The sequence below is a fragment of the Neovison vison genome, chromosome 8 (genome assembly GCF_020171115.1).
Source record: "Neovison vison isolate M4711 chromosome 8, ASM_NN_V1, whole genome shotgun sequence".
NCBI lineage: Eukaryota > Metazoa > Chordata > Mammalia > Carnivora > Mustelidae > Neogale > Neogale vison.
This window is the reverse complement of record NC_058098.1, coordinates 57,285,758-57,303,838: the sequence shown is the minus strand read 5'-3', so window position 1 is coordinate 57,303,838 and position 18,081 is coordinate 57,285,758. Positions and strand designations below refer to the sequence as shown.

The following is an 18,081-nucleotide window of genomic DNA, read 5'->3' as shown; positions in this document are numbered from 1 at the left end:
CCTGACCTCTCCCCCTCATTCACAGCCTCCTGTGCCTTGACCGACCTTAATGTTGACTGTGGGAGATTAGATATGGAGGTAGAGATAGTCATGATGCAGGTACATAGAAATGATGTAGACACCTGTCTGGATACACACACACGTGCGCACGCACGCGTGGTTTTCCCTTGAGATGGTGAGCTCATTGAAGGTAGGGGTAATCTTCTATTCAGTTTAGTGTTCCCAGCACCTCCACAGTACCTAGAACATAGCTGGGGAGCTGGAACATTGAATGAATGAACTGATTAATTAATGAGGATGAATGTTCCTAGCTACTTACATGATGGGAACCTACCACTTACCACTGAAAAGGGAGTGTTTTCTAGGTAGCAATAAGCTCTATTTCTCTTTAAATAAGGTTTCTCTTTTCACAGATTATAAGACAAACACATGTCTACTGTGGCTAAATTTGTAAAATGTGAAAAACTACAGAGAAAAATATTTTTTAATTATCAGTAATCTTATCACCAAGAAATAATTACTCTTAATATTCTACTGTAGTTTCTTCTAGTCTTCTCCAAATACACACGATCTTACCTAAGTAAGATTGCAGTCCATATGCATCCTGTCTGTTTCCATTTAACAATGTATCAGGCATTTTCCCATGTCACTCACTTCTTCAAAAACATCTATGATGGTGGTTCTAGAAAACTGTCATAATAGTGCTTATATAGTCATAAAGTATCATGATTTCTCAAAACTGCCTCCTTGTTGGAAATTTATGTCACTTCCAATTTTTTATACTATTACAAATCATGTTATGATAAATATCTTCATATAAATCATTGTCCATATTCTGATTATTTTCATCAGAGGGAGAATTTGGGTGTCAACAGGTATAATAGATTCCTTTAAGATACATATTATTATATATCTTGACATATATTGTAAACTTTCTCCCAGAAGATTATACCAATTTATTACTCTCCCTCCAGCAGCAGGTGAGAGTGCAAATCTGACCTCACTTTGAAGCCATGAAATGTGAATTTTGTTCAGATGATATCATAAGCTTCTGAGGACAAGACCAGAATGTCCACATTGAGATGAGGAATTAATGGCACAGATAAGCAGATGGGTCCTGAGTACATGAAATTGGTAATAAAACCGGATAGTACATAACACGCATCCCAGAATGAATTTTCATGGTGCCCCATGAAAATCTAATGGGAATGCCAAGGGAGGTCAATGCCAGGGGACTGAGGCTACCAAGAAAGGCTTGTTAGAGGAACTGGTGTGGGACAGGATTTTGAAAAACAAATAGTTTTGTGGCTGATTATGGAGTGGGGTGGGCATCACAGGTGAACAAAACAGAAGGGACAGGACAAAATTGACATGGCCAGTTTGGAAGACCCTGAGCGGGCCATGCTCCAGATGGCACTGCCAGCTGTCTACTGGGTGTCTCCTACCAGAGGGCTCAGTGCTGCACGTCCAGTGCAAAGTCGGCATTGCTTCCCAGACCCACTCCTCCTCCCCTCTTCTGCTCCTGGATTCCTGCTTTAGCTATCCTCCCAGCCACCTGAGGGTCTTCTCTAACCTCTCCCTTGCCTTCTCCAGCAGGACTTCATTCAGCATGTATATGAGCACCTCTGAAAAACTTCTCCCAGATACTTACCCTCAAGGTGTTTTTCGGTGATCCAGTTATGACAGCATGAGAGCCATACGAATTTGTCTGTATTAGCCACTACACTGGGATCTCTGGGAGATCTGGGAGCCTATACATTATTGCCCATGGTATACTCCCCTACCTCTGCCCTCCTGTGCCTAGCACAGTGCCTTGGCACCTAATAAATATTTAATGAAAGGACAAACCTAGAGACTGTCTCAGGACTAAAATGTGACTTCAGGAGGATTTTTCAGAACCCTTCTCTGATTTGCCTCCAGGGGCCTAGAGCCTCCTCCCTTGGACTCACTCCAGGGGTTCAGCACATACTACAGTTGAGCCCAATATAAGGGCAACAGAGCCACAACCCCTATCCAGGGAAGGAAGCATTCATGCACACAGACAATGCAGTCTGAGGAAGTAAATTTTCTTTGCTCTTTGGCTCAGTAATTGTTATTCATTTAAATGAGAAATGGACAATAGAATCCTTTGGATATATAATGAGTTCTCCACCTGTGGATTCTGTTCCATTGAATGCTCAAGTTGCATGATGGAATAGAGAATCCTTTATTTCTATAAAGACGAGAAAGGGAATTTTTTTTCTTAAGGCACTCGGGTCTCCCAGGGGAGCACACCTATTAGCCTGTGTGTCACTCAAACAACTCTCTGTATCCCCTAGAATTCTTCAATGACCTGGATTTGCTCATGGGGCCTGTCACCCTGCACAGCAGCATGGAACATCTGGTCCAGTACTCTCAGCAGGGCCTGCACTGGCTGCGGAACAGCACTCACCTCTCATAGGGACCTTGCCCATGAGCTGGATTGTGATCGCATCTCCACAGACAGCTCCATGTGTCTGGACACTGTGCTACTGAAGACCCCGGCCACAGCATTTCCCAAACTGCGGTGAATATTTCCTCAGCATCAAACAATGGTCTTTTCCCAGGGCATGTGTGTTGGTACGTGTGTGTGGGTGTTGAAGAATCTGCCTGTGTGTGTGTAAGATACACAGCTCTTGAGAACACGTTTTCTTTGTCTAGTTTTCGTAATCCCAAACTAGGCAAAGTGAGCAGAGGTTTCTGATTAGAGAATATACACTTACACACACACATGCACACAAAATCACACACACACTTTCTGTTTCAAAGCTAAACCATGACTTCTAGAACATTCAACCAAAATCTCATGGGTTAGTTAACCAGGTGCAAGACAGCACACCAAAAGCTTGACTGCCAGTTAAGATGAACCTAGTTCTTACATTGTTGATTACTTTCAGTATTAATATACTATTCCCCCCAATTAATTTTTAATTGTGTGTATTTATGGGTAATTGAATAATGAAAAGAAGTCAGTTATTTTTGTGCCTGACGTTTACTAGATTGCATGTGCCCAAATACCTTGCCTTTTGTCTACTCCCCACCCCTTCCATCCAACTTATTATCACCTAAAGGCATCATGAGCAAATGGATCAAATCCCACAGGCCTGCCCTCAAAAGCATATGTACATGGCACTGGGATCTGACAAAAAGTCAGTGTCTTTGAAAGCTAACCGACACTAAAAGACAGCTGTGCTCGGAGCTCAGTCAAGAGTTGCAAGCTTCTGCATGTGCCATGACAGGCCCACCCAGCACATGTGTTGTTTCTTCCTGCCACTGTGACACGGTGGCCACAGAGCCACATGGCATTCATCAGCCAATATTTTTCAAGTCTTTTCTCTCTGTGATAGCGCTCTTACAAATGTTCTTGGCCAAATTAGGACATTTCCTAGAATGTCTCTTCACTAGGAGTCTGTTTCAGCTGCTTCTCAGGCTGAGAACCATTCGCTATCACGAGACTGATCCTCTCACTCTTTAGGCAGAACACAGTCCTTTAATGCATTTCAATCTGGGGGCTGTGTTTCAGGCTTTGATTAGCAAGCTGCTTACTGTGCAGGGTAAGTTATTTTTGCAAAGACCGCTAATCTGTTTGGGGTAGCAGCGACCACAGCATCGTGCTTCCATCCCGAGTGTCTGGTATGTTTATGTATTGCCCTTGATTCTTTTCTTTTCTTTTTTTAAAATGAAGTTTACATTTTAGTTTTTTGACATCTTGTTTACAGTTTTTGTCTGAAACTTTAATAGTCTCTTATCGTGCCCTAGATTTAGTCTTTTTGTTAAATATACTTGGATATAAAAAAATACTGGTAAAAAGAAAAATTCCTACAAAAGAGGATAGACCTTGCCATATCCTTAAAAACAAAAATAATGTCCTTGAAGCCTCTCGTTTGACAGAACTGCACCAGGATGGTCTGAAAAAGACAGGTGCATGCCGTATGTGGAACACTCCATTTTCCAAGGTGATGGTGGCACAAAACATTTATAATAGATAGTGATATATGCTCCCCCTGATGCTCTTACTGGTTTGGTTATAATGGTCATATTTTTGTCACCTGACCTGTAGGTGGGAAATAAGACTGCTGTAATTCTAAGCACTGATTCAAAATGATTGAGCAACTTTGGTGATCTGAAATGAATCAAAAGTAAAGGGTTCGAAGGGAAATGAAGCCAGTGAAATATTTGTAAAATTTGTATTTGGCTTCAGCCCTGAAGAAGCTAGAAATATTACCAATATTTCTATCTTACTTTTGTATGAGGTGTTCCTCACATCCCTTTCACTAGTTGTTGGCAGAGTTCATGATCCCCTCCTATGTTGGAAATTTGAGTCTAATTTAGGAAATTTCGGATTTTTTTGTTTTTTGTTTTTTGGAGGACCAAAGCTTATTTCTACTTCCTCTTGCTGAATTCGGATGAAAAGTTGAAACTCTCAAGTAAAGGGATGATGAACCTCAGGATCCGCATCATGTATCCCCGGGGTGCTTTCTGGCCCTGCCCATCCTTAAAATCACAGGCCTTACGGGAGCCCCATGATGTGCTTACCCACAAAACCCCAGGGTAAACACAGCAGTGGCCCCTGGCTGATTGTGCCCACAGCATTTTAAGCACTTAGGTGACCCATGTTTCCCAGCAAAACTTGGAACTTGTTATTTTGGGAATGGTCAGAACATGTAGGTCCCTCCTGTCTTTGACCTCATCAACAGACCATGTGAGGACAGCAGTTTTTGTTTGCTTTGGCATATGTGATTTTGGTAAGGAACCATCTTCTGGTTGTTGTTTGTGAAAGTCATTCATAACTTGTTCCTTTTATTTAGCTTTGTTCAAAGTAGGAATACCTTTCTTGTGTTTTTGGATTATAAAACTAATACATGCTAGTTGTAAAGATTCAAACGAAGACAGCAATGTATAAAGTAGAAAGTAGTATGTCCCATCCCCCGAAGACAACCACTGCTCACAGTTATTCATGTAGATTCTTCTAGAGATTCTCCCATTTAAACATATAATGTCTGTTATCATTTTTTTCTATTTGAAGACACATTATTTCCTCAGAAGTTCAACACAAGTTCAGCTGACCTTACCCTTCTATGACCTGAGTGGATGCCTTCCTTTATCACAATATTAGAGTTACCTTTGAAAGAAAGTTACCCAAATACATTCCTGATCAAAATCTGGAATTTGTTACTACTCTCTATACAGATCAGACTTATGTGCAGGATTGTGCCTGGAAAGAAAGGCTTGGTTAAAACACATATTTCTGGAAACATTCAAATTGCAAATGGAAACTCGGACCCACTATCTAAAGAATGTACTGGGAAAATAATCTGAAGAGTTGACAAATTGTGTACTAGATTGAACACATGGAATGCAATGCAATGAGATTTTCTGCACTAAAACTTATCCTAGTATGTAAAACAATGATGTGTGTATTATATAACAGTGATATGTACATTTCTGACATCCCATACATAATATACACAGTTTGTATAAATGCATACATTTAAAAATATATATGTACAATACAGCTAACATAAAACTGTAGTATGCCTGAAGGATATTACTAGTGCCTAACATTGAGTATAAGTCACTGCGTGTTCATATCACCTTGGAAGTGCAGTAATTGTTACAAGATTAATCAGTGCAGCCAACATTATTTATGAATCACATCTTTGAAACTGTGCAGTAGTATATACATATATATTTTTAAATAACATTTTTCACAGTTTTCCAGAGTTACTGTTGAAATCTGTATCACCAAAAAGAAAAAAGCAAGATTTTTTTAATGATGTAGACACTCTTCAGACCCAGTAATCTGTGTGTGATTTCCTGTTTGTAGATACCCAAGAGACTTTAGCAGTCACCAGCCTTAATGCATGTACAGGATATTATTGTGACTTAATTTATCTGCAGTTTTTAATCCATGTGAAATTGGAATTTATAAACTGACCTGGATTAAATATGTCTGCCTTTCTAAGGTTGCAAATGTTACATTAAATGATTTATGTTGTAAATGAGAGAAACCGAGTTGTTATGTTTAAAAAAAAAAAAAAGTCCACCAATCTCTGTGAATATTTTTCGAGGAAACTGGATCAAAATATATTCAAATAAGTATTCGGGTCCCCGGTTTATAATCTCTTCAGAAACAACCTGTTGTTTCATGAATTTTTTAAATGCAGCTCCCATAGATTATCATTACTAGGTCTGATATTTTCCAAGGGCAAGACAGAAGCATGGTTTTCTTCATTATAACTACAGCTTACTACTTGTCTTTCCCATTTCCAACATACATATGCACGCACACATGTGCAGAAGGACACAACCCAGTGTCCCAGAAAATGCTGAATAGGAAACTTGAGTTCACTGATGCTTGTCCCACCAGAAATCCTGGGACATTGGGACACTGTTTTACTCAACATCTCTTAATGACGCAAGTTAATTCCCTAAGTTATATGTGCCATGTTTTTTCAACTCAAACCAACATGGTGGAATAATGCTTACAAATATTTGGTTGAATCAAAGAAGAGAATTTTGAACTAACAAAGATGGAAATATTAGAACAACAGCTTGCCACTATCTGTCCCCATGTGTGGGAGGTTTTTTTGTTAACCTTGTTTTTACTCTTCTCACATCTTTTGCAGTCCATTCCTTCCCAAAGAAGCAGAAACAGCAACAAAAACAGAATAATTACTCCACCTTACCCAGCCCGTAGCCTTAGTTCTTGTCAGGCAGCAGGACCCTAGCTTGGAGCCACCATGGAGACCACCTCATCCTAGAGACGGCCAGGACAGGACCTGGCCATGCTCGCTCCAATGACCTTGATGCTGTTTCAGAAGTGGTTTGGGTTAAGATACACTCAACAGTCTTCCAAGAACTGTCTTTCTCTTAAACAGCTTGCCTGCCATTGAAGTCTGTTATATTCAGAATCCTATTTTTAAGAAGTAACACATTTTCAATGAAATTTGGGTCAACCGGAGTCTTGAAAGAAACGTTTTTAATGAAAGAAAAAAAAAGTTAACAACATAAACTGCATTTCTGACAATTCTCCAAGCACAGTTTTCGATAACCCAGCTTCCTGGCAAAGAGAACAAGAAATGTTCAGACGTGAGATTTGTGTTCTCTTTGTCCAAATTGAATTATTCTGTATATGTCATCAGAAGGGTCAGTTTGTGTGGCATGAGGAAAATTACAAAACTCTGTTCTCAAACTAATTACATCTGACCACAGTTTTGGCTTTTATGATTTAATTGGCATTCTGAGGCACCAGGGGGTAATTTTGAGCTGGCTCCAAAGGACACTTAGATTCACAGCTCTTACTCACAGTAATGGGAATCAGGGGATTAAATCCCTATGTGTTATTTTGAAAATCCGCCTCTTAGAGCCAGTTTTAAACACTGATCTGAGGGATGAATTCGAAGTACTAATTGCAACTCGAAACGAGGATCAGCATTTGTCTTTAAGCATCAGGAAGTAACGATGGGGCCTGAAGAACTGAATCGAGGACTTGTTTTCTACTCATTTCTGACATAGAAAAAGCCCATCAGAGAATATTTATATCCAAAGACCATGTAAAATAGTACCAGTGTATAGGATTTTCAAACAGTGCTGTTTGGTGATAAAAATAATCACAATATTCTGCTTTTGTGTTGTTCTTCAGCCCTTCCTCAGTTCTCCATAAGACGAAACTGACTTCCCCCAGTGTTTATCATCTGTTGATTTCTAGATGTCCACATGAGCAATGAGAACATACTTAATGCTGAGAAATATGCACTGCTTGACTGAACAGCTTTTTGTCCACAGTAGCCAAAGGTATATGACTTCTTAAAGAACACTCTTTGAGTCTTCTCTATTACCTTCATCTTCCAAAATGAGAGATCACAAAGCCTCAAGTATGGCCATGTAGTTGAGATGTCAAAAATTCTAAGCATATAACATACTGATTTAGTGATAGATGCTTCCATAACATTGCCGGCTCTCTCTGAGGCCTACCTGTGTGGTGAAGTAACAATATTAACTCTTCCCTTTGAGTAATCTGCAATCTGATTATTAATCCCCTGCAGTTCCCAGGGCTGCCGACTCAACCCAAAATGTCCTTCTCTGTGAACTGGGTTGATTTTGTTGCTCCTTTGGGGGTTTTGCCCTTCTAAGTTCTATAAGTCAGGTTTAGTATCTTGACTTTTTAGAAGAACAGTTATTAGAGGCAGTCAGAGGTTTAAGGAAACAAGGACTCAGTATGAGAACTCATGGATGTTAGGATGAGAAGTCAGGAAAATAACTGGGGTACCCAAACCTTCCTCTCCGTTATCTGCTGCACCTGATCCTTGAATGAAGCTCCTTTGCGTACTTCAATTTCCTCTGTGTGAAATGCAACTCAGAATACCCATGACCTCAGAATGTGAGGATCAACAGATTTGGGCCAGTGTTTGAGATCTCCAGCTGTCACATGCAGCAGGGGTAACACATGGTTGTCAGAATGGAGACAACAGAACTCTACTGTATTTACAGGCACCAAGATACAAAGGAGTGTGATGTGTAGCATGGTACTCTGTTCTCCCTGACAAGGTTCTAGAGGACCAAGAGGATGGCAGGGGGGTAGCCACAGCCCCCTCCATAAGATTCTTCAGCATTTATTGTTACCACTTGGAGTCCTCCTGCCTCTAGGCAGAGCTCTAAGACCCCTGACGGGATGAAGGGGGGGTGGGTCTGTCCTTGCCAGGAGAAGCAAGTCTGCCAGGTACCCCAGTTGCTGGTACAGCTCCACCCTCCCCTTTCTCATCTAGTCCTGAACCTAAGAAATCAAGGATTGTCCAGATGGAAAGAGGAAGAAGGAACACTGGGCTCAAGCTTCCAGAGTGGGCCATCTTCCATGAGAAAGTAACTTGCCTTTGAACACCATGCTTCAGAAATCTTTGGGAGAGCCAAAGAACACAGCACAGTCTCGTTTTTCCTTGCTCTTGTGGCTTTCCTTTGAAGCTGAGTTCCAAGGAGTGGATCTTGTGCCTTTGATGGTATGTTTGTATGTTTGTTTGTTTGGGGCCAGGAAGAGGACAGCTGCTCTGGGACACTTGTCCCTGAGAAAGGAGATCTGTCATAAGGGACTTGGGTATGTCCTAAGCTTCAGGAAAGAGGAGCTCTCTCTTGAGAGAATAGATTGATGTTTTCTCTAGTGAGTTAGGTTACTTCAACATGATCGCTTAATTGCAGGCTGCACCTTAATCAGTGTACCAAGAGAGAGAAAAATCAATATAAGAACTTAGAGATTTTTGTGCTGCCCACCTAGAAATTTGTACATGCCGGCCCCAGATGTCAAAATAAAAACTGGAAGTCTGACCAGTAATCTGCATGTTTCATACCACTGAGGTCAGGGCCCTATATGTTGGATTGAAGTTTTGAGCTTTTATCTAGAATTTATATTATTTAGACACAGCACTTCCTTGTGTCCCTAAATCAGTGCTTTGATGTCATCAAAATAATCATGAAATACTCATTCTAAAGGGGCCTTTCTTTTCATACTCACTGGAAAATCCCTAGCCTTTCTCCAGTACAAAAGGGTCTTGAAGATCCATCCTCATTAAGGCCCAAATTGACACTAACACCCTTTCCACAAAAGCATAACACCTTGTCCAGTGTGAATTCTGAGTTTTTAGATAAAAAAAAAATTCTAGAATAGCAACATAGGTTTTATTAGCATGAGGAGGTGCTGATACACTAGTTAGACTCTTGCATGTCCCATTTTCTCAGGCAGGATGTTCTGGAACAGACACTCCTACTACAACATAAGAAATACCTGCTGAATCCACAGTTCTGTGGGATCAAGTTGAAAGTCACTCCTATGTAAGTTTCCCGGGATCGCAGCAGGGATTTAAAATTCCACCATTGTGTACTGTATCATCTTGGATGTTTATGGACCTGGCAACTCTAATTCAGTATTCCTGCATAGTGTGTCATGTCAGACACCTTCTCAAATTCTGCATTTCGGGCTCAGGAAAGCTGTCAGCAACTTGGGAACCTGCTTACATCCCACAAGACTTTTCCACTGATCCAGTTTTAGCAGCCACAGAAACTGATTACAGGGCCTTCATCTCCTCTTCCAGGAATTGGTCTCATAATTGTTGCCAGGATTGAAGAGGATTTTTTTTTTAGATTTTCTGTAATTATTTGATAGACAGAGACCACAAGTAGGCAGAGAGGCAGAGAGAGAGGGGGAAGCAGGCTCCCCGCTGAGCAGAGAGCCTGATGCGGGGCTCCATCCAGGACCCCAGAACCCTGAGATCATGAGCTGAGCTGAAGGCAGAGGCTTAACCCACTGAGCCACTCAGGTGCCCTGAGGATTGAAGAGGATTCTAAGTAGGACTACTGTTCAGTAATTTATGCTATAAAAATGTACCCATTATAGCACTGATTAAAGTGCTGTATTTATAAGGTCGAATACTATTTTCATTTGTGTCTAGTCATTCAATATTAAAATAGCTTAAGTTCATCTTCGTCATGTGACACTTCTTTGGGACTTCTTGTTAGGCCATTTGGATATGGTCATGGAGAAAGTCCAGAATCTGTGTTGATGGCCACTATTTTAACTCAAGTAGTTTTAACGGTCTATTAAGCATCAACATTACCAACACTATTACTGATGAAACCATGTGCTCTTGTCTGTGTCTTTAAGTGTGTGATAAAAATCTTAACCCAAGCAATGAATAAAGACCAGTGACTTAAGTTCACTTTAGTTCACTTCCTCCAGCTTTTCTTCTCAAAATTCTTTAACAGTTTTTCCAAGGAAATTCCAATACATCCCACCAGGGCCCCCAGATCTCTTACTCCTTTAGAGGGTCTCTTTTCCCAGGTTGCTTCTAAGATGTCTGCATGCATGAAGCCTAAAGGACTTCATTTTGATAGTGGCTCATGTCTGCATAAGGAAGGGCAAATACTAAATCCCTTATCTCTCTCTAAGGAAGAAGTTTCTTTCACATAGCAGTATTTATCATACTGCAAATAAACAAAACTCCACATTCAAATCATGAACAATTCAAGAGTGAATTATTTTGGCAAGGCATTAGGAAGGCCTAGTTGTATAGGGAGATCTTATATTTTGCCTGAATTTAAGTTTACATGTACAAAGATGATGGAATCATTAGCCATTATTTTATTGCATGAAGGTTTTGCTGTGTCTATCTAGAAATCACATAAAACTTGGGCAGAACACTCTCGGGAATGGAGAAGCATCTTACTATACAGTAACAGAATGAGCCCTAAGGATTTTGAAGAATTAGCAGCTTTATATTTGGAGGTAAATAGTAATGCATCCGTGAAGTTACTTTTTAAATGTCTTAATAAACCTTGAAATCAGCATCACTCTGTCTCAAAAACATTGTCCTGTCTCTTCCTAGAACTTCTGAGTAAAATGTCCTTTCCCATATGTTACAGTATTTTGTTTTAAATGCAATCAGCTAGTCACAAACTTATCTTTTTCTCTACAAAAGTGTGACCCTATCTGAACTGCTAGACCAGATGAGCGCATTTTCCAGAAAGGAACACCAATCTGAGAATGCTCTTGGCAGGTAATGTTAAGTGTCACCTTAGAGTAAAAAACAAAACGACCTACAGGAAAGCTTGGAATATTCTTGCTAAGAGAGGTTATGATTTTTGTGTCCTTGGTTTTTTATATGCCGAGCTTTGTTTACTCTAAAGCAATGCCTAAGTGTAAGCTGTTACATTGTGATATAGTTTGAATACAGTTGACCAACAAAAATGTTCCATGCTGAGTTTGGACTCAGCCATTTATAGTTCACTGTATTTCTTTTTCCGCTTTCTTTTTTTAAAATTTATCTTCAATCAAACAAGTAATATGAGAATACAGTCTTTAAAAAATAAAAATGTAGGATGCCTTGGGTGGCTCAGTTGGTTGAGCCGCTGCCTTCGGCTCAGGTCATGATCCCAGCGTCCTGGGATCAAGTCCCACATCAGGCTCCTTGCTCGGCGGGGAGCCTGCTTCTCCCTCTGCCTCTAGCCTGCCACCCTGTCTGCCTGTGCTTGTGCTCTCTCTCTCTCTAACAAATAAATAAATAAAATCTTTAAAAAATAAAAAAGTTTGTGGGGGCGCCCGGGTGGCTCAGTTGGTTAAGCAGCTGCCTTCAGCTCGGGTCATGGTTCCAGGGTCCTGGGATCGAGCCCCACATCGGGCTCCCTGCTCAGCGGATAGCCTGCTTCTCTCTCTCCCCCTCTCCCTGCCACTCTGCTTGCTTGTGCTCTCTCTCTAGCTCTCTGTCAAATAAACAAATAGAATATTTTAAAAAAAAAGAGTCTGCCTTCAGCTGAGGCCATGATCTCAGGGTCCTGGGATCAAGCACCACATTGAGCCCTTCATTGGGCTTCCTGCTCATTGGGGAGTCTGCTTGTCCTTCTCCCTCTGCACCCGCCCCACTTGTGTGCTTCCATGTGTGCGCTCTCTCTCTCAAAAAAATAGAATTAAAATTTAAAAGTGTGTGATGCAAATAGACAAGCATTGCTTAACAGCAATTCATCCTTTAAAATGTCAAGTGTGTTGGTTTTTAGTACATTCACAAGGCTGTGCAAACATCACCATTATCTAATCACAAAACATTTTCATACCCCCCAAAAGAAATCCCATACTTAAGAGTCACTCCCCATACCCACTTCCTCCAGCCCCTGGTCATCTCTATGGATTTGCCTAGTCTGGACATTTCATATAAATGAAATCATAAAACAGGTGGCCTTTTTTTGTTGGACTTCTTTCACTTAACTAATGTTTTCAAGGTTTGTCCCTATTGTAGCATGTGTCAGCCCTGCATTCTTTTTTATGGCTAACAAGATTCCATTGTATGGATACCACATCTCATCTGTTCATCAGTTAATAGGTGTTGGTTGTTCTCACTTTCTGGCTATCATGAATGATGATGCTATGAATCAGTCATAGCACAAGTTTTATGTGATTAAATGTTTCCAATTCTCTTGGGTATATACCTTGTTGAGGAATTGCTGGGTCATAGGGTAACTCTCCATGTTTCATTTTTTGGGGCGTGACTGCTGATAAGTGCAGGATTTCTTTTTTGGGTAATAAAAATGTTCTGGAATTAGCTAGTGGTTATGGTTGCACAACATTACGAATATACTGAAATCCACTGAATTATACACTTTAAAAGGATGAATTTTATGGTATGTGAATTACATCTCAATTTCAAAAGTCATTGGTATTTATTTAGACTTAACATGAAGGCTGCCCAATTGTTTTGTTGCTTCTTGCATCCTACTTTTTTCAAATCAGATCTTAGTTGTAAAATTTTTGAATCTGCACGTCTGAAAGCATCTCACTTTGTGCCCGCACACTTGTGTCCTAGTTTCACCTCATGGAATGCTAATTCAAAAGGATTTTGCTTGGATGTTTGAAGATACTGTTCTAGTTTCTTCCTGCATCTCATGTTAATTTCTAGTAACAGAGACTCCCCTCTCCCCATCCCACTATTCCCAGAAAGTGTTCAGTCCCTTTACCCTCCATGTCTGAAAAGTCACCATGACATTGCTTGATAAGAGTCTTTCATTTTATTTATTCTCAATTCTGCTCATCAATCCATGAGTTTCCCACCTGACCTTACCCTAGCACACTATCTTCTAATAATGCTGAGTGTACTCTGTCCTTAATGGAAGGCAGCTATGCTCACCACTATACCACCAACGCAGACCAACTCTGTCCTTAATGCCCTGGGCAATGCATGTTGGGAACTTCTGGGTTCATCTTCTGATTCTCTTGACCGTTATGTTTTCTGTCCTTCTAGTCCATTTTGTTATTCCAAGAGAATTCCTTGGCTCAGCCTTTCAACTTACTCTCTTGTCAGCTTCCCTGCTTCTGCCCACTTACAGAGAATTTTACTTCAATCGTCAAATTTTTCATTTCCAACATCTCTAAAGCATTCCTTTTTATGGGTGCAATATCATTTTATTTCCCTCAAAGGATTCTAATTATATATGTGCCATTTTCTTGTTCTCTTTGCTCTGTTAACTCTGCTTCTTTGGATGTAAACTTTTCCATTTGTTGGGATTGGAATCTCTCTCTTAATGACTTTTTCCAAATGTTCAGGGGTTATCAACTGTGTGCTGTGCTTCACATTTGAATTTTCAGTTTGGCCAATGTTCTATTTGCTGCATCTAGTCTCCTGGATGTAGAGGGCACCCATCCCTCCTGAGGGTTGCCAGGGCCCCATCTGGCCTCTCCATTACCACTATCTGAACTCACTGGTCCATACTGGGGTGGGGTGGGGGGCGGGCTAACACCCTCATGTCTCTTTCTTAGCTTGAAGGTGGAGAGGTAGCCGCTCCTGTATGGTATCCTAAGTGATTAACCACTCCCTCCAGGGTATCTCCCAATATTCTTGACCTCCAAGCTAATCAAATCCTAGATCAGTCCTCTATATTTTTAGTTCTGCCCAACCTCAGCACTGTGGATTTTCTTCTTTATGATGATCCTAGGCGTCTTCCATCCTTCAGAGATGCCTCAACATTCCTAAACCTTTTAAGAAACCCTTTGTTGTTTTTAGTGCTCTTGTGGATTTGATGTTGCTCTTGTTATATCAAAGAGATGTCACTTTAACAAAGTCAAGTCCTAAGGTTTGTCAGGGGTGGGAGGATTGCCGTATAGCAGTCAGGCTTGATGCAACTCAGTCTTCCTTATGGGGTGTTCTGCATGTTTCTTGTCCTTATTCCATCTGACTTGCTTTCTGAGATGGCCTTGGACCTCTGGACTCTACATTACTGGGACAGTCGCTGCTCAGCCCTTCAAAAACCACTTGCTCATTCCACTGCCGCTGCTTCACCAAGCCTCCAGTCAGTCTACACAGTGGTGCCCTGAGAGGTCTTTGCCTGAGGGCTGTTGTTGGCCTTTGTTGCCTCTACCACACCCGTGAGTCTATGTGAGGTGGGTTTTTGGCCTCCATCCCTAATATAACCTTAAAAATACCCCCGGAGACAGAAGTTTCTTCTCCATCACAGACCATGTGGAGACCATTTCTATCGTGGCCGTAAAGGCGCCAATTGGAGAAACCAGGTCAGATGGTTCCAAACCCACTGCTGGTCAACACAGCACCTCATACCCTGGGTATAGATCAGGGACCAGTTCCAAGAACAGTCACAGAAACCAGTTACTAGTGCTGGCACAGAAGAGCTGGACCAACAACAAGGGGACTTGACCATGAATTGCCTGAACACTGAGGTGTGACTCCTGACTCGGGATAGCTCAAAATACAGAGCCTGGGGTGGGTGGCCTGTTGGGGGCATTTCCGTGGCTTCAGTTGTGGAGAGGGAAAGGCTAAGGGGTAGAGAGAAAATAAAGGGGTTCTGTCACTTTCGCTGGACCGATTTTTTTTTTTAAGATTTTATTTACTTATTTGACAGACAGAGATCACAAGTAGGCAGAGAGGCAGGCACAGAGAGAGGAAGGGATACCGGACCGATTCTAACTGAGCTTGTTGATCCAGAGAACTGTTCTACATTCATCCAATTAGCCCAGGACATTTCCAATATGGGACTTGGAGACATCTCAGTTGGTGGTTGATGTCATCTCAAAGCAAGTAAGTGAGCAAGGTAAGTAAGGCATGATCTGTGAGAAGTGTCCAGGGTATTGTGTATGGGTGGACATGTGAGCCTTGCTACAAGACCACAGGCCAACCCCTTTGGGGAGGTAGAAGCTGGTAACAGCCAGGTAGTAGGATTCATGGAGCACTGGGAAGAATGTTTTACCTCCCTCAGTGACTAGAAACCCCCAGAAGATCACCTCCCACCTCCTTTTTATAAAAAGCTTGTATTCCCCTAACATGTCACACAGGAAGTCCCTCACACATCCCTAACTTCTTTTTTTTTTTTTTAAGATTTTTTTTTTTTTGACAGACAGAGATCACAAGTAGGCAGAGAGGCAGGCAGAGACAGAGAGAGTGGGAAGCAGACTCCCCGCTGAGCAGAGAGCCCGATGTGGGGCTCGATCCCAGGACCCTGGGATCATGACCTGAGCCGAAGGCAGAGGCTTTAACCCACTGAGCCACCCAGGCGCCCCCATCCCTAACTTCTTATCACACGGTTTCCACTGATTATCAGGAGGAGACTGTTGGGAGGCAGAAGTACCAGACAGGGAGTGTCCAAGAAGGCTGAAGCAGAGAGAGAGAGACAGGCCAAGCAGGGGAAGTTGGTCTGTGGTCACATTCAAAAACTGCCACAGTGCTGCTCTCAGCGGGTCTTTTACCTGAGGTCATCTGCCTTTGAATTGGGCCCTCAATGACTACTTGAACATTCCTGGCCTGTCCTTCCCATGCACCAGATTCCATTGCTGGAATCTAAGTGGAAACTCCCCACTGGGTGAGCATCACTGACTTCCTGGGAGAGCTCAACGTGTTTATCTTGAGCTTGAGGTTGTAATTATGATTTCTTGCAATGCCACTTTGGAATGTCTTTTTCTTCGTTTCACGTAAATTATGTTGCCGGTGCAGGTGGGAATGCACGTGTCTCTATTCCTGTGGGGAGCTGGAGAATCCATTAGTTATTGTCTGGGAAGTGCTCTGCGGCTAAAAAGCTCTCCAGAAATGTGAGGTATTATTATTAGGTGCCTTCAATTTGTAAATAATCTTGAATGGTTTTTTTTTGTTCTATTCTGTTTTGTTTGGGTATGAAAATGAGAGCCTCAAACCCCAAATTCAGCAATGGCCAATATACATACCAAAGAACATGAGCAAGACATGATACAGGGTTTTCAATGGTTTTGATGTATTCACTCCAAGGGTTTGTGAGGCACTAAGAATTCCAGCAAAGCACTAAGAATTCCCAGGCTTTGAGAAGCCCCAAGAACTGTCCTGACCTCCCAAACCAATGTGCTGTCGGGAGCTGTGGGAAGCTGCCCAGATTGTTGGCAAAGAAAAAGGCTTTTGTTGATGCATGAATTTGTTGGTAATTCCTATCCTCCAGACTCTCTATCTAGAAAAATGGTGTATGTTTCTTACCAAGATGAACTGTCCTAGGTTTCTTGATTCATGGACCCAGCACAAAGAAACAGTTCTTTCCAACAGACTATATTTGCTCCAAACACTGCAATTGACATAAACAAAGACACAGATCATTGAGCATTGGTATATTTATAGCCAAAGGAGGCCCTGATCCCTGTACATTATGTCAAAAGCCATCTTCTCATCTGGACTTTGCAAATTAAGTGGCCAGCCCTGGGAAGCTGTCCTGTGCAATGTAGGATGTTTAATGGTATCCTTGACCTCTACCCACTAAATATCAGTAGAGCTCCTCTCCAGGTTTTGACAATGAAATTTGTCTCCAGATATTACCAGGTGTGTCTTCAGAGACAGTCTTCCCACACTGAGATCCACTGCATTTGAAGAAAATCCAACTAGTTTGATACATGAGACCCTTAGTGATCTGGCCTTTGCTTCTCTTTTCTGAGCCCGCTCACTTCTCATACAGGGCTCCAACCATGCTGAGCCCACTTGAGGTTCTTGAACCAAGCCACACTCACGCCTCCAAGTCTTTGTAGAACTTCTTCCCACTTCCTAGACGACCATTCTCCAACTTCACTCACACAGGCATCATCCAGTCGAATCATCCCCAAATCCAACCTTCCTTTACTTCTCTCCCTCTCACCTTATGGGTGAGGGCCCCCTTTGGACTCCCAAGGCACCTTGTTCAGAGCTTCACCTGCCCCTTCCTGAACTACCTGGTAAACACCTGTGTGCACACATTGATGGCACTGGCTTGTGAGCTAGACTGTGAGGCCAGGGTGGGACTCTGTTTTTTATCTCTGTACCTGCAATGCCTAGCACAGTGTCTGGCACATAGTGATGCTGAGTAAATGGGTGTGGGGAGAGGGAAGAGGGAAAAGGAGGAGAAAGGCTGTTAGGGATTTTCCTAACGTTCCAGGAGTAGTAAATGTTGCTGTCGATATTCAGTTTCTACTTCTAGAAGTCCATTAACTCAGCCATAAAAATAAATGCTGGTCCCTCATAAAAACTATATATGTTAACAAACTTGAGGCCTTTAGGATCAGTTGCTGGACTTATTATTTGGTTTGGTTTGGTTTGG

The 18,081-nt window shown here is 41.8% G+C and overlaps 1 protein-coding gene across 1 annotated transcript in view; it reads left to right on the top strand.

Moving 5' to 3' along the window:
- The window catches only part of AFF3 (AF4/FMR2 family member 3), a 536,398-nt gene extending 530,278 nt beyond the window's left edge, over positions 1-6,120 (top strand). Inside the window, exon 23 of the mRNA XM_044263667.1 lies at positions 2,319-6,120. Coding sequence (XP_044119602.1) covers positions 2,319-2,440 — 122 coding nt within the window. The 3' untranslated portion in view covers positions 2,441-6,120. The remainder of the gene's footprint in view (positions 1-2,318) is intronic.
- Positions 6,121-18,081: the final 11,961 nt, after the last annotated feature.